Source organism: Diceros bicornis, chromosome 37, assembly GCF_020826845.1.
Source record: "Diceros bicornis minor isolate mBicDic1 chromosome 37, mDicBic1.mat.cur, whole genome shotgun sequence".
In the NCBI taxonomy this organism is placed as follows: Eukaryota; Metazoa; Chordata; class Mammalia; order Perissodactyla; family Rhinocerotidae; genus Diceros; species Diceros bicornis.
The window spans coordinates 28,405,826-28,421,020 of record NC_080776.1 but is presented as its reverse complement, the minus strand read 5'-3'; the positions used below and the strand labels follow the sequence as shown (position 1 = coordinate 28,421,020).

General features: G+C 50.9%; 2 protein-coding genes across 3 annotated transcripts in view; one reads left to right on the top strand and one right to left on the bottom strand.

Annotated features, from left to right (window-relative positions):
- Positions 1 to 13,906, bottom strand: part of ATG4B (autophagy related 4B cysteine peptidase) — a 30,847-nt gene extending 16,941 nt beyond the window's left edge. For both annotated transcript variants that reach the window (XR_009217071.1, XM_058533381.1), the window contains exons 1-5: positions 13,006 to 13,906; positions 3,166 to 3,267; positions 2,940 to 3,011; positions 825 to 923; positions 323 to 424 (exon numbers count right to left, since the gene is read on the bottom strand). Coding sequence is in view for 1 of the 2 variants with exons in the window: in XM_058533381.1 (XP_058389364.1) it covers positions 323 to 424; positions 825 to 923; positions 2,940 to 3,011; positions 3,166 to 3,267; positions 13,006 to 13,891 (1,261 nt within the window). In the remaining variant the exon portion in view is untranslated. The remainder of the gene's footprint in view (positions 1 to 322; positions 425 to 824; positions 924 to 2,939; positions 3,012 to 3,165; positions 3,268 to 13,005) is intronic.
- A 588-nt stretch (positions 13,907 to 14,494) lies between these two features.
- Positions 14,495 to 15,195, top strand: part of THAP4 (THAP domain containing 4) — a 42,979-nt gene continuing 42,278 nt past the window's right edge. Inside the window, 1 exon segment of the mRNA XM_058533383.1 lies at positions 14,495 to 14,589. The gene's annotated coding sequence lies outside the window, so the exon portion shown is untranslated.

Here is a 15,195-nt window from a genome sequence, read left to right as displayed (position 1 = left end):
AGTTAGACTGGCTTAAAACAAAGGAGCATTCAGACTCACTGATAGGGCATAGAGAGGAAGGGACCTTCGAGATCACTGAGTCTGATTTTCACAGATGCTGTGACGAGCACCACGCCACTGCAGGCCATGCAGCAGGCAAGGGCGAGCAAGGCCTCGGGTCTGCGCTAGCCTGGACCACCCACAGCAGCCCACAGTGGTTACAGGCCAAAGCGGTCTACAGCCTCACACCTCACAATGCCAGAAAAGCTCTCAGGGGAACCCAACGATGTGCTAACAGTCATTCTAAATGACCAGGACCTGGCGCACTCTGCCCTCTCCCCACCTATCTGGTGAATGGAGTAGTAACTGTCCTTTCTGTCGATGAACGCATTGAGGACACTGAAGTAGCTGTCCGGCTGCCTCTTCCGCTGTGTCCACCTCCAATCTATTGAAGACAGGTGTACAAGTTCAGTTTTACCAAATCACGAGACAAAAGCCTTCACTTTTACAAAACACTCAAGACACAGATGGCACCCAAACCCTGTTTGAACCTTTCTAAAATTAAAAGGCAAATTCCCCAGGATTTCAAATATACATATGTCAACCCATCAAAACAAGCCCATACAGAAAGCAGAAAATGGTTTCAGTGGTTTAAAGATAATTTCTAAAAGACAAACATTTATCAGTATTCTTTAAAGTCACTTTTTTTAATCAATGAAAAAGTGGGTTGTTGGTTAGAAAACCCTGAATCCTATTCTGTTTTATAGGGATTTGCTTTACACAACCTAACCCCACAGTCCTTTTTGCTTCCTAAGAACATCGCTGTCCCCAGCACCATGACTCACCTCGGCCTAAGTGCCGGCACACCAGGGCCTGGGCAAAGATCATCTGTCCACAGCGCAGCATGCAGCCCCAGCCCGTGTCCGAGGTGGGGCCGGTTCCCCCTGTCAAGGTGGACAAAGAGAGAGGCACTCACTGTCAGATGGCCCAACAGGCCCAGAGTCCACCGCAGGAAGCCTTGATCATAACAAGCTCCAGTCAGCTCTACACTGCAGGCGTCAGCTCCATCTTGGGTGACACACACCATTTAGAACCTGGTCCTGCCAAAGCTGCATTTGCTGGGAAGTGAACTGTCCTGATAAATGACCCCCTCAAAATGGGCAAAATATGTAAACAAGGAAGTCACGGAAAAATAAGAATGTCTGGAAAACATATGAAAAGACACAGCCTCATGAGTGACCCAGGAAACGCAAGGTCAAATAAGGAGAACCATTTTCTAACCACCAGCAAGGCAAAGATTCAGTTGTGGGGAGTGCAGGAAGGGGCCTCACATGCAGTAAGGGCAGAACCGTAACTCAGAGAGGGCCAGCAACAACCCTCAGCACTTAGAGCACACATGCCCTTGGGCTCGGCCACGTCCACTTGCCAGGGCATAGAAGGACTCTGACACTGAGCACTCTGGTACCACATATATTGCCAAAGAGGCCCTAACATGACAGGAAATGCCCCTAATCGTCAGCAAGACAAGAGGCAGAGATTCAGGGATCAGACAGATGTGGGTTACAGTCCAGCTGGCCCCACCCTTTACCCACAGCACCACCTCAGAGCCTCTAGCAGGCCCTCCCAAGCACATGGGTAGACAAAGCCAACCTCTTGGGACAGTGATGGGACCAAAGAAGGATCCCTGTGTGACGTGCTCTGCAGAGAGCCTGGCACAGAAACCACTACCACTGGTACCTGTCATTAACATTCCCCCCACCTCCCATACAAACAAGTCATCTCCAAGGGGCTAGGGAAGGAAATAGACACCGCTGGCCTGTGGAACTGAAGCGGTCCACCTCCTCCTTAACAACTTTGCCAAACAACACAAAGCTCCTCTCCAGCCCGTCCTCTTCCATGCGTTCAGACATCTGACCTCTGCCTGCAGGACAGTGGTGTCCCTCCCAGCACCACACAGCACGCCTCAACTGCATCCAGGGCCGAGCAGAGCGGCCTCGGAGCAGATGTGAAACAAGACCTTGTGGGACAAACGACCATTTCCAGAGCACATCTGACCAATCACATCATGAAATACTAACCTGTGGTGATGCTGAGCTCATTTCCCTATGTTTCAGCGTTCCCAGAGGTCAAGCGCTGCAGCTATTTTGCGCCCACCTCACTTCCGGAGAACGGATGAAACCACATCGAGGAGAGGGACAGAATCAAGACCAGCCACTAAGGAGGTACAGCCTCCTGGTCCTGAACCTCTGGTCTCGGGTTCTCTGACTGGCAAAGGCCAGGCCAAGAGCTGGTCCCCATCCTCTGTCCACCTCCAGGGGCACAATGATGAAGAACTACTTTTAATGCAGTGTATTTTAGTGTTACATGAAAACATGTCACATCCGCCTTGCCCTTCAGCTCTCCCCACAACTAAGTGTGGAACATACCAGAAAAGACGATGAATAATGGCTTCCAAACCTCCTGGACCTACAGTAAGAAACACATTGTACAACCATGACCCAGGACAGCACATAAACAAATGAAAGCCTCCTGCAGCCACAGACTGCCTCACTACGGTAACACACTATCTCACATCCACTCTCTTCTGCATTTTTATTATGTTTTTAAATTTATCTTTTCGTTTATTGCAGTAACATTGGTTTACAACACTGTATAAATTTCAGGTGTACTGTTCTGCATTTTTAAATGCTGGTGACTCATTATCCTGATTTTACGTTCTGGTAATAAACTGTGACCTGCACTTGGAAAACCAGCACCCTCAGCAGCGTGGTCCTGGGTTTGGAACCTGGCTCTGCCACAACCAGGGGCGAGACTTCAGCCAGCTTACTTAACTAGGGCTGCCATGAGGACTAAAGCCAAGCGACGAGGATCCGGCTACTGAAGTCAACGCTCTAAATCTAAGTTTTCCTCCTGCTAAAACATGTATATTTCGTCACATGTTGTGACAATGGAGTACTTACCAATGGCTGGGAAGTTTTTCCTGTATGTAAACCAAAGTCTCGACGTCACATCGGACAAGATCTCGTCCTTTTCTAAAGATTGTTTAAAAGAAGAAAACATGTACAGACACAGCCTTAAATTTGTAGGTCACGTGTTACAGAAAGTTAGCAGATAACTATTATTACCACAAAATGCTTTCTGCAGACTGAGCACTAAGAACACAGCGGGCTCCAACATGGCTGATACCTGTGAAAATGCTGTATTTTCTACCCAGTATCCAAACAGGCTCCGAGGTCTCTGGGAAATCTTCAAACTCGGCAAATCGGAGAGTGTCGTAGGTCAGAGTAGCTATTGAAGCCAAAGACACACACACTGATCAAGATCTTATAATTTCGTAGAATAACACCAGAGATCACTTACAGCATTTCCGTATAAAGAGCCCACGTGGAAGTCTGTGTCTCAGTGCCTCCTCATCCCAGCACCTTAGCGGAGCCACCTCGACAACCACTGACAAAGCAAACATATGTGACTGGGCAGGGGCTCTGCTAATGCAGGGATGGGGAGGCAGGGCCTGCCAACCCACTTCCTGAACCTTTCAGATTCCAAGCCAGAGGCAGTGTCTGCCAGACAGGAGGGAGAGAGGCCTGGGGGAGAGAAAGCAAAAAAGAATACAAAACAAAAAAAAAGCCACTTGATTTAAGCACTTAATTATTTTATTGTATTATTTCTTTTTGTGTGTGTGTGTGAGGAAGATCGGCCCTGAGCTAACATCTGCCAATCCTCCTCTTTTTGCCAAGGAAGACTGGCCCTGGGCTAACATCCATGTCCATCCTCCTCTACTTTATATGGGATGCTGCCACAGCATGGCCTGACAAGAGGTGCATCAGTGCGCACCCGGGATCCGAACCAGCGAACCCCGGGTCACCGCAGCGGAGCGCGCGGACTCTAACAGCTTGCGCCACCAGGCCGGCCCCAAGCACTTAATTATTTCAGACTTAAAATGTTTAAAACCTAAAGGACTAAATCAAAATAAACCGCACCCTTCATCTTTGTATGCAAGAGAGGCCACAGACTAAACAGAAGGTAGAGTAAGCTGTCATGGCCAACCCAAGGTTCGCCAAGTGTCACCTTGGAGCATGTGCCCAGTTGCCGTGATGAAGGCAGATGCCTCAGGGGCAAGAAGCGTGAGAGCTCCCGGACAAGTGGGGGTTCTAGTGCACCCCCGATTTCTTGGTTAGTAGCAGTTAGCTGCAGCGGGGCAGGGTGCTACTGGGGGGGGGGGCACTAACCTCCGGAAATGAGAGATAAACCCTTCTGCAAACCCTTCCAAGGCCCTGGGTGCTAAGAGGTCTGGACATCAAGGCCTGGAACCTGTTTTCACTTCGATGATGCTACTAGATGGGCACAGCCACCAGCTTCCACCACTGCCACATCCCACTCCCTAAGGAGGTCGCTATATGCAGAGACTGGTGCCTACTTGCCATGCTAACAAGACCTATGCACCATTTTATTCTGTGTTGCTTCAATTAAGAAACTACAGATCTTCCTCGACTTACAATGGGGTTACGTCCAGATAAACCCATCATAAGTTGAAAATATGGTAAGTTGAAAATGCATTTAATACAACCTAACCTACCAAACATCCTAGCTTAGCCCAGCCTACCTTACACGTGCTCCAAACACTTACATTAGCCTACAGTTGGGCAAAATCATCTAACACAAAGCCTATTTTATAATAAAGTGTTGACTAGCTCATGTAATTGATTGAATACTGTACTCAAAGTGAGAAACAGAATGGTTGTGCGGGCACATAATGGTTGGAAGTGTATTGGTTGTTTACCCTCAGGATGGCAGGGCTGATGGGAGCTGCGGCTCGCTGCCACCACCCAGCGTCACAAAAGAGTATCTATCGCATATCGCTAGCCCAAGAAAAGATCACAATTCAAAATTCGAAGTACGTTTTCTACTGAATGCGTATCACTTTCACACTATCGTAAACTCAAAAAATTGTAAGTCAAACCATCCTAAGTCAAGGACCGTCTGGAGAGGCCCAGCATCCCTCTTGTCCCCAGATCCTGGCTGAGGAAACCCTTCCTCTGCACATGGTTCCCAGACTCAGCAGGGCACAGACTGATGCCCCCAAGGCGAGGTACACACAGTGTGTTCTGGGGTACCCCAACTCTTCAGCTGCTCTTCAGAGAACCCTCAATATACAACTCTCATCCACTGCCTCTCAAGCTTCAGCAGTGCCCAGTCACTCGTATCCTTCACCCGCAACTTTACAAAAACCTTTGGAAAATCAAAGACAGTATATGAGTTTCTCCCACACTTGAATTTATTTTTTGATAATAGCCCCACCTTTTGGTAAAAATGACACATGCTATAAAAAAAAAAAACCCAAAGACTACAAAAATATAAAAAATCAGCAGTAGCCTCACACCCAGCAATGAATCTCCTTCCAGAGGTCTCTATGCATAGATCCATAAATGAAACCACACCACACCTGTGGTTTCCTCATCTTTATTCTTCTCGACAATGAGATGGTCATTCCACTGAGACAACAGGCTCCACCAGTCGTCACTCCTCACAGACACTATGCTCCACCAGTGGTCACTCCACACAGACACTGAGCTCCACCAGTGGTCACTCCTCACAGACACAATGCTCCACCAGTAGTTACTCCTCACAGACACAATGCTCCACCAGTGGTCACTCCTCACAGACACAATGCTCCACCAGTGGTCACTCCACAGACACTGAGCTCCACCAGTGGTCACTCCTCACAGACACAGAGCTCCACCAGCGGTCACTCCACAGACACTGAGCTCCACCAGTGGTCACTCCTCACAGACACAGAGCTCCACCAGCGGTCACTCCTCACAGACACAATGCTCCACCAGCGGTCACTCCACACAGACACAATGCTCCACCAGCGGTCACTCCACACAGACGCTGAGCTCCACCAGCGGTCACTCCTCACAGACACAATGCTCCACCAGTGGTCACTCCTCACAGACACCGATCTCCATCAAATGTCTAATGGTCTCATAGCATTCTGCTGCACGTACATCCATGCCATAACTACCTCAAACGCCCTGCTAGGGTGCTCACACATGAGTATCCTTGCACATCTTTCCATGCTGTGCACAATCCCCCGGGGAAGGTGGGTAGAGTGCTGGCTCCGGTGCCTGCGGTCAGAGTGCAAGTCCCAGCCCAGGCATTCACAGGTTGTAGGTTCCTGGGGCCCTTACTTACCCTCTCAGTGTGGAAATTCCCTCACCCACAAAAGGGGAAAAAATAACAGGATGCTCTCACAGCACGGCTCTGACGCGTCCATGAAACCCTTCCCATGAGGTGCTTACACGGAGGCTGGCAGACAGAAAGGCTCCAAGGTCAGCTGATGTCATTAACATCAAGGACATCAAGGACGGAGAACCGGAGGCTCAAAGGCAAGCAATTTTACTACTCCAAAATGCTTAATTGGATGTGCAGCTAAGTCCCAGTCACAGGGTTGGGAAAGCAGAGCTCACTGAACTAACAAATCCAGGGCAACAAAAGGCCCTGTGTTCACTACTTAACGAATTCTCGGGCTGCTGGGAACCCGGACCCAGCTCTGCCTTCTTTCTTCTCACCTAAAACCCAACAGGGTCAGAGCGTCCTGTGCTTCCAGAGCCAGATCTGCTGCCCAGAGTACCTGGGCGTGATGGCAGGCCCTAGGCGGCCTTAGTCCCTAGCTTCATCCAGGAGCTCTGCTCTGCTCTGCTCTGTGGGTTCTCCCACACACAATGTCAACCAAGCTGCTTTGTGATCAAGAATAAACAGCTCAAAGTCCAGGCTTATTTTTCCCTTTTTGTTTTATATAAGATTACCTGTTTCTGCACATGACTATAAAAATTGAGTTGGAATTAATGAAAGTTCTATCTTTTCAAGTAGCTGAAACGTCACGGTGTCTCTGCTGCCTCTCTAAAGCCACCTCTGTACCTTCAGAAATCACTGCCTTCTTTGATCTCTAGGTTTAACCAATATGTAGACTCACATCCACCAAGTTTACTCTCAAGGAAAAAGGATGCAGACAACACCTGTCTAACTTCAACTGACAACACTGCAGGACTGTCATTCTCATCCTCCTGGAGCTGGAACATTCTACTGATGTTTGAGATCTTCCAAGGCAGCAGCTTTGAACTAAAGATGCATGTATTTTCCAAAACATGTACTGGAGAGCTCCTCACTGTGGGCGAGGATGTAATCTCTGGACTGTGTCAGAAGGATGTGGCGCATGTCAAGGGAGAGCAACACTGTATCAGTGAGTCTGCAGTATCAGTCTGGACCCTGAGACACTCCTAACACATCCAGCTCCCATACTGAGAAAATCATGATAATGAAGGAGACAAGTAGATAAGGGAGAAAAGGAAAAGAAGCTCATTCTCAAAGTAGGGTGACAAAGGCTGGGGCAGCTTTGAAATTGAGAGGTTTTCATCACTGAAGCAGCAAAATGCAAAGCAGGTGTACATCTTCAGTTTACTAGCAAACTTTATAGGCAATGAAGCCAACTTCAGAGGGAAGGCAGAGAGAGCTGTTCCATGAAGTTAAAATACATCACCAAATTGTCTACTGCAACTAATAAAATTATGGGCCGCATGGCCTCAGATTCTTTATTGCATGAGCCAAAAGCCAGCAAGGAGATAAAAAAACTTAAAAGAAAAAATTGGGAAGCACCCCCAGCTCTCGTCAGCTTAGCAGGAGCCTCCAAGAGGCAGCACACCTTATGTCTGGGGTTCCCAAGGAGGGTTCCCACATCTGCTCTGTTGTCCTGTACCCACCGCTTCACCGCCCCTCCATCCACAGAAACACCCAAGCCTGCTGCTCCTCCAGCTCAAGGTGCCAGCATCCCCACTCCCCCAGGAATCCTGCCCCCTGCTGGGTGCCTGTCACCTCTGCCTCTGGAAGTAGCTGCAGATACACCACATCCACCTCACTTCCCCCACTGCACTGTAACTTCCTTGTGACAGGGACCATCCTCACCTCTCTGTGCCTGGAGGACACCACCTGCAGGGACTGTCCATCTGTCACACCTGTTGAACATGTGCCCTGCAGCGTGGAGCGAGAAGGCTTAGACGCCCTAACCTGTCACGTGACCCTCACACATTGGGAACCTTTCTGTGCCTCAGTTTTCTCCCTGGCAAAATGGGACCAGTTGTGTTTTCCTCAAGGCTCGTGTGAGAAATAAACAGCTTAATAAACCTGTACTGGGTGGCAAGAATAAGCACATCTCTGGGTCGGCCCTCAGGTAATCCGTGCAGTGGGTAACACAACGATGACAATGTAGGAGATACACTCTCCATGTTCTGTAACCAAACTGACGTGCAGCACCTCATACAACGTAAAGAGGAAACTGACCCAACACGTGAGTTACTTCACTAAAACTGAGTCCCAGGTCTTTCCTCACAAGAGACAGGCCTGCATTCAGAGAGCAGGAGCCAGCCATCCACGCCACTTCACAAGCTCTTCAATGTCCTTAGGCCTTTACCCCGGAAAGAGAGCATGAAGAGTCCCAAGGACCAGCAGCAATCCCAACCAGAAGAGCAAGTGCAGGACTTATCCCTGTGCAGCCACCACACAGTCTTGACTGGCCATTGGCGGCTCTGCACTGTCACACTGCACTGGAGGACAGGACCCACCTGTCCTTCCCAAAGCCTGAAATGCGACAGGCAGAGGACCCCTCACAGCTCCCTTGGACGGAGGCACTGCTCACTCAGTGCAGGCTAAGGTGCCTGGACCAGACTGCCAAGCTCCCTGACCTTCCAGATCCTACTTTCTAAGGGAGGAAGGAGACATTTTTCTAAATAACACTCACTTCTAACGTTCAGCTTTCTAATTTCTACTAACATTTGTTTTTGGAGACAGAGAGCCCACTTGCTAGCTGTATAAACATGACTTAACTTTTCTAAGCCTCAGTCTCCTCACCACGAAAGGAGGCAAAGCCACCGGCTCTGCCTCTCAGGGTAAGAACACGAGATGGGTGCGAGGCTCCAGCATCGTGTGTAGCACCCAACACTGGTTCTGAGCACCCTCTCTTCCTCTTTTTCATATAATTTCAGACCTCATTACCTATAAGATGAAACTAAACACCCTCCAAACAAAACACTTTTGTTTTATTATCAATATTAATTTAGCCAAAATATGTGTTAATACTTCTGCAGAACAGAAAACATTACAGAATGCCAGTTCAAAAAACATTTCAATAGAAAAACTAATACTTTTCTATTTTAAAACTGAAAGTTCACACTCTCTAACATTTGCACAGATTGACCAACCCAAGAAGTCCACTCTCTAAGGTTCCTTCATCAACTCTCTGCTCTCAGACTGACCAGCTCCACTGGGGCTTGAGGCCAGAGCCTCCGGATTTCTCCCAGAGAGGGCTCCCTCATCTTATTCCACAGCCCTCGTTATAATCATGATCTTTACACATGATATCACATCATTTATGAAGCAATTCACATACTTCCTGAGTCAGGAGTCATAACTCCGAAAAGAATGCCAGTCTCCAGACTCCTAGGTAATAATCTTAATTTGAAATAAGATGACACGCAGGAGAAGCAAGATGGACAGGCACTGTCCACCTGAAGAAAGAGACCCTTTTAGAATTACTTTCCCCATTTGGTCACCTGGGTCCCAGTCGCTTGATTTCCCACATCTTCTTCCCTAGGATGTCCCTGAGCATACCCGCAAGGGGAAGCGGAAATAGTCTGTAATTCCTTTAGAAAAAAATGTTTTGATTTAATATTATTGATCTAATAGACAGAAAAGTAGGGAATTCTGCTCAATGAATGACACCAATTTCTCTCCACTTAGTACCAATCACGTTGTAATTCAACCTGGGAGAACCACAAAAAATATGCACCACTAGATTCTTTTAGAGCTTACTGTAACGCATCACGTTTCAGAGATATTCTCCCAAAACACTTACATTTTCTGAGAGATTATACTTTATACATAAAATCAAAAGAAAGGCTCTCTGCTTCCCTTAGAAAATGCTTGTATTTAAGATTGCAAGTAGCTATTTTTTTAAATCCCAAATAGTTTTTATGAAAATGCCGGTGATTCAGTTCTGAATGGAAAAAAAGAAAGAGAAAAGAACCCAGAACTTCAGCTACATCAAAAAACTAGGAAACACTGTAGTGAACACACTGGGTAGAATGTCCACATTAAATCCCACTGCCGTGTAGTGAAGAGCCCTCTCATCCATTTACACCTTATACTCACAGACTGGATTTGCATTATGCACAAACTCCACAAACTGCAGTTCTTATAGTACATGAATATGTGAGCTATTATTAATTCAATTTCTGCTTCTTAGATTACCAACCACACGCCAGACATAACCTGAAGCACTGAAGATGCAAGCATAAGATGCAGCTCTGTCCTCAAGGAACGGACAGTGTGGCTATTTAAGTGCTGGCACATGCCAGTTCCTTGAATTGGGAGCATGTTTTGACAGTTCTGAGGGCTCCGTGGAGGAGACAACCAACCCGTGGTCTACCCGCCGCCTTCCAGACCTCCACACGCCCACAGCCCCAGGCCCCTCCTCCCTGGCCCTTCTCTTTCCTCCCACACTCAGACCCTCATTCAAAGTGGCCTCCCGCACACTCCTACCTCTAGTCCAGGCCTACTCCCTCAGCTTCAGGCCCTGAGACCCAAAAGCTCCCTGGACATCACAACATGGGTGTCTAACAGGCACCTCACAGTCAACTTGGACAAAACCAAACACCCAACAGCTCCCCACCAAGGAAGACCTCCCAAAGTCTTCCTCATCTGAGTTTCCTAGCTCAGGCCATAAACTCAGCACCATCTTCAACTCCTCCCTCCCCAGCCCCACCCCTCACCACTTCCTATCTGTATACAGTCCTACAGTCTCTATGTCCAAATACATACAGAATTCAATCTCCTCTCCCCACCCTGACCTGAGCCTCCAAGGCCTCCTGTCTGGCTTATTGCAAAAGCTTCCTAACTGGTCTCCTTGCTTCTGCCCTTGCCTGTCTGCAGTATACTCTCAACAGAGCAGCCAGAGCAAATCTGCTAAACATATGCCCGGTCATGTTACTCCTCCTCTCAAAACCTTCAAAGGATCATCATCTCATTCAGACTAAATAAACATCCAAGTCCTCACTATGACCAACAGGGCCCCACTACTGGGCCCAAGTCACTCTCTGCCTTCAGCTCCTGTTTCCCTCACCCCACCCACTGTACCCTGGCCACACCGCCCTACTTGCTGCTCCCAGAGCAGGCCACTTGCCCTTCCTCCTGCACTGCTTTTGGGTCTTGTTCAAAATTTACCTCTGCGGTGAGACCTTTCCTGGTCCTCCTGGCTACAACTCCATCCCCCTCCCACTTGGCCCACATCACTCTCCACATGAGACACACCATTGGCGTCACATCTAGAATGTCAGCCAGGACATGGTTTTTGTCTGTTTTGTTCACTTCTCTAGCCCCATGGTGTAGAACGATGCTGGACACAAACCTTGCACTCAATAAGAACTATAGTTTAACGGACGGATGACTATAAAAACAACCAGGAACTGCCTAACCCCTGGGCAAGGAAGGCCAAATCTGTAAGAACTCCAGGGATCAGGGGAGGCCACTCCATTATTCATCCCTAAAAGGACGTACAGCATCATGTTAGAAAGAAAACTCCCCACCACACCCTACAAATATCTCATATATTCTTATCAGCATCAACAGAGGCCTTACACCCTTTCTACTTTGAAGCATCCTTCAGTGTTGCATTAGGGAATCATCACGTGGCTACTCCTAACTTCAACATGACGATTTTCACATCTAAGGTAATATGACCAAAATTAAATCGTGTTTTCCACCTTAACCCAGTCTCTCCTATGAATGGTCATAGGTATGCAAACAGTAATAACTTGAAAGAAAGTGGACAAGCAAATAATTCTATTCCTTCCCCCACCCCCGTGCTCCCAGCAAACAGTACAACAGCGTCTGATACTTTTTCTTTTTCAACCAAACTTCACAAAAAATACACCTGATTAACATGCTCCTTTGAGAGTCAGGGTTACCATTTCCTCCAGCTACCTAACACATTTAAGTAATGAGATGCCACAAACCATTGAAATATTGGCCGGACATGTCTACCTTACAGTTTCCAAACTGAGATTTCAGTAACCTTTTGTTGCAGCTGGCAGGAAAAGCGAAGCAAAAACAACGCCATCCAGGATGACAGGAGGAATTAAACGAGATAAAAGTCTTCCTTGACAGAAGGAGGGGATACTTGAAGGCAAATCACAAGGAATGAGAGAACTAAAATTGCTGTGGAATGATAAAGTGAGCCCGGGTACAAATGCTTTCAAAGCTACTGATGAAGATCCAAAACATCTTGCCAGCAAATTAAGGAATTGTCCCCTTTGGAGGAGCAGCATGATAGGACTGGCCAAAACACCAACACCCCCCCCACACACACACACTTTGTATTAGGACCCCAAGAAGTTAAGACATGACGAGATGGATTTTCCTTCCTCAATCACAGGAAAAGAAACTTGAACGACCTATTGCTCATTGAAATAACAAAAAAAATAGACGCGCGTGCCGTAAGAGTCGGCTCATGTTTCTCCGATCCAGTCTACAATATAGCTTCCTAGCAGTTAAAAGAGTTTCCATTTCTTAACTCCTGGAGAGGGGAGGCAAAGCCGCCTCAAGAACCAGCTCCGCCAGAGCACCGAGCCCCCAGCCCCCAGCTCCGCCCGGCCCCTCCTCCCGGCCCGGACGCCGCGCTGCCCCTTCTGGTCCGGCGGCCTTGGACTTGTCGGGCCGGTCGCCCGGGCGCTGCGGGCGCACGGCAAAAGGCCGAGCCCCGCAAACACGGGACTGTCAGACCCGCGCCGGCCTCGCCACGGCCGCCGCCCCCGCTCGCTCCGCCCGAGGGCCCCGCTTCCCCGGCGGCCCCACGCCCGCCCGGCGCCCAGGTCACGCCAGGCGAGTCCCCGGGCGAGGGACCAGGTGAGGCCCGGAGGCCGAGGGGCCAGGCGACCACCGCCCCCGGGGTGGCCCCGCGGCCGGACAAGCCCTCACCTGCGTCCATCTTCCCTCTCCGGCCGCCGACTGAGCGCGGCTTCGCTCCGACGTTTCCGCAGCGCGACGCGACGCGACGGGCCGCCGCCGGGGCCAATCCGGGCCGAGCGGGCGCGGGTGGGGCCCGAAGTGCGCGGCGGAAGTGCGTCGGCCGCCATCTTGGCGTACGGCGGGGCCCAGCGCGGAGGGCCGAACTCGCGCGGTCGGCTCTCGGGCGGCCGAAGTCGCTCGCTCTGAGGACCGCAGCAGCGACCCTCGGGGTAGCGGAAGCAGGCGCGGGCGGGCAGCGGGACCCCGGGGCGGGCGCATTAGCCCGCCGTGCGCCCAGACCCTCGGCGCGGCCATCTTGCCGTACGGACGGGCCCTGCACGCCATGTCGTCGCACGGAGCCGCCCGCCCGGGGCGCCCCCTCCCACCGGCGACGCCGCGAGCACCGGGCTGCGCCCCGCCGGGTGCCGGGGACCTCGGGATCACCGAGGGCCAGGGGCCAGGGACTGGGGGCCAGCCGGGCGTGGAGCGCGCGCCGCCATCTTGCCGTACGGCGGGGCCGCGGGGCCGCGGGGCCGGCTCCCACGTCCCGCAGCCGTGTTGCCGCGCGCCCTCCCCTCGGGGCGGTCCCGCTCGGGGCTCGGCGCGGCGAGGCGACGGCCAGAGCCTGGCGGCGGCACGGCGGCCCGAGGCCCGAGATGGTGATCTGCTGCGCGGCTGCGAACTGCTCAAACCGGCAGGGCAAGGGGGAGAAGCGCGCCGTCTCCTTCCACAGGTAACCGGCCCCGCCCGGCCCGCCGCCCGCGCGAACCGCCGGCCACGCCCCCGCCCGGCCCGGCCCGGCCCGGCACCGCGGGGAAACTGAGGCCGCGCGGCCCGGCCTGCGGCGGGGGGACATTTTGTGCGCCGGGCCTCGGTGCCAGTCCCGCGAGTGAGTCAGCGCCAGGCGCTGTGTGACCTTGGCCCGCGCCGCCGTCTCTGGGCCGGGCGCTTCGGGCCAACCCGACCACCCCGCGGCCATCCTACAGCCACCCGGCGCCCACCCCGCGGCCACCGGCGCCCACCCCACGCCCACCCTCCGGCCACCCGCGCCCACCCTAAGGCCACCCGTCCCCCCACTTGGAGGCTACCTTACGGCCTCCACCACCCTCTCACCCCCAACTCTGCGGCCACCCTGCGCCCCATTGATTCGGGTTGGCGCCGCCAATTTCCAGAAACTGTGTTCTGGAAAAGCTCTTCCTTAGGTCAGTTGTTCTCTTGCATTTGCTGTGACTTTTCTCCTCTTTTGATCGGGGAAGCTTGTCTTGATCTCTGCGATCAGGAATGTGGCCCAGCAAATGCAACTTGTATCATTAACCCGCGCTCCCGGATGCTGTTAATAGAAGGGTCCTCGAAGTCCCAGGGAGAGGTGGCTCTGCGCGTGGAGGTGCACGCTGGAGACGCATCTGACAGCATCCTCCGGGGAGCAGGGCACGGCCCACTCGTCGGGAGAGGCTGACCCTGCGCGGTGGTGGAAGGGGCTTCCTTCACACTTCCTGCCCTCTTCCTGGCCTGGCCTGACTCCTTTCGTGAGGGCTCTGGAATTCAGCTGTTTCAGTGAGTCCTTTTCTGCGGACTTCCACACTGGAGGTCCCAGAACAGTGAAACTGAAGAAACTACTTTAAAAACCTCTTTGCAGATACTTCCGTTTTATGTTGCAGAGTGTTATTTAAGTTTTAAAAACCTGACTGACACTTGTTATTTATAGTCTTGTTGGAAGTTACAATGGTTTGTTCTAAGTCCTAAATTGTTACAATCTAGCAAAAGGATTGGTAATATTAGATTATTCCAGAGATCAAGCACCATGCTTTCTTGACAGTTTCTTTCAGAGCCTGTGTCCCAAAAGTTTTGTTACTGTTTTCGAAAATGAGACAAAGCACTGCAGAGAGGGCTGCTCTTGGCAGTCATAACGGTCTGATGTGGGAGCAGAGGACATTGGAATGGGGGTGTGGGGTCTTTGGGTAACAAGTTCACAAAGCATTGAAAGTTTAGAAAGTCATGTTGCTTAGAACTTCTGAGGAGTTAATATCTGCCCTGGTGCTAGTCCACAGTGGTCTCAGTTGGGTTACACGACTTTAGGTGAAGCAGAGAGCCCTCTAGAGTGACACCTCCCTCCCCCCCGCCACCATATGCACAGTTTGGTCAGAGTTTTCTTTTTTTTTT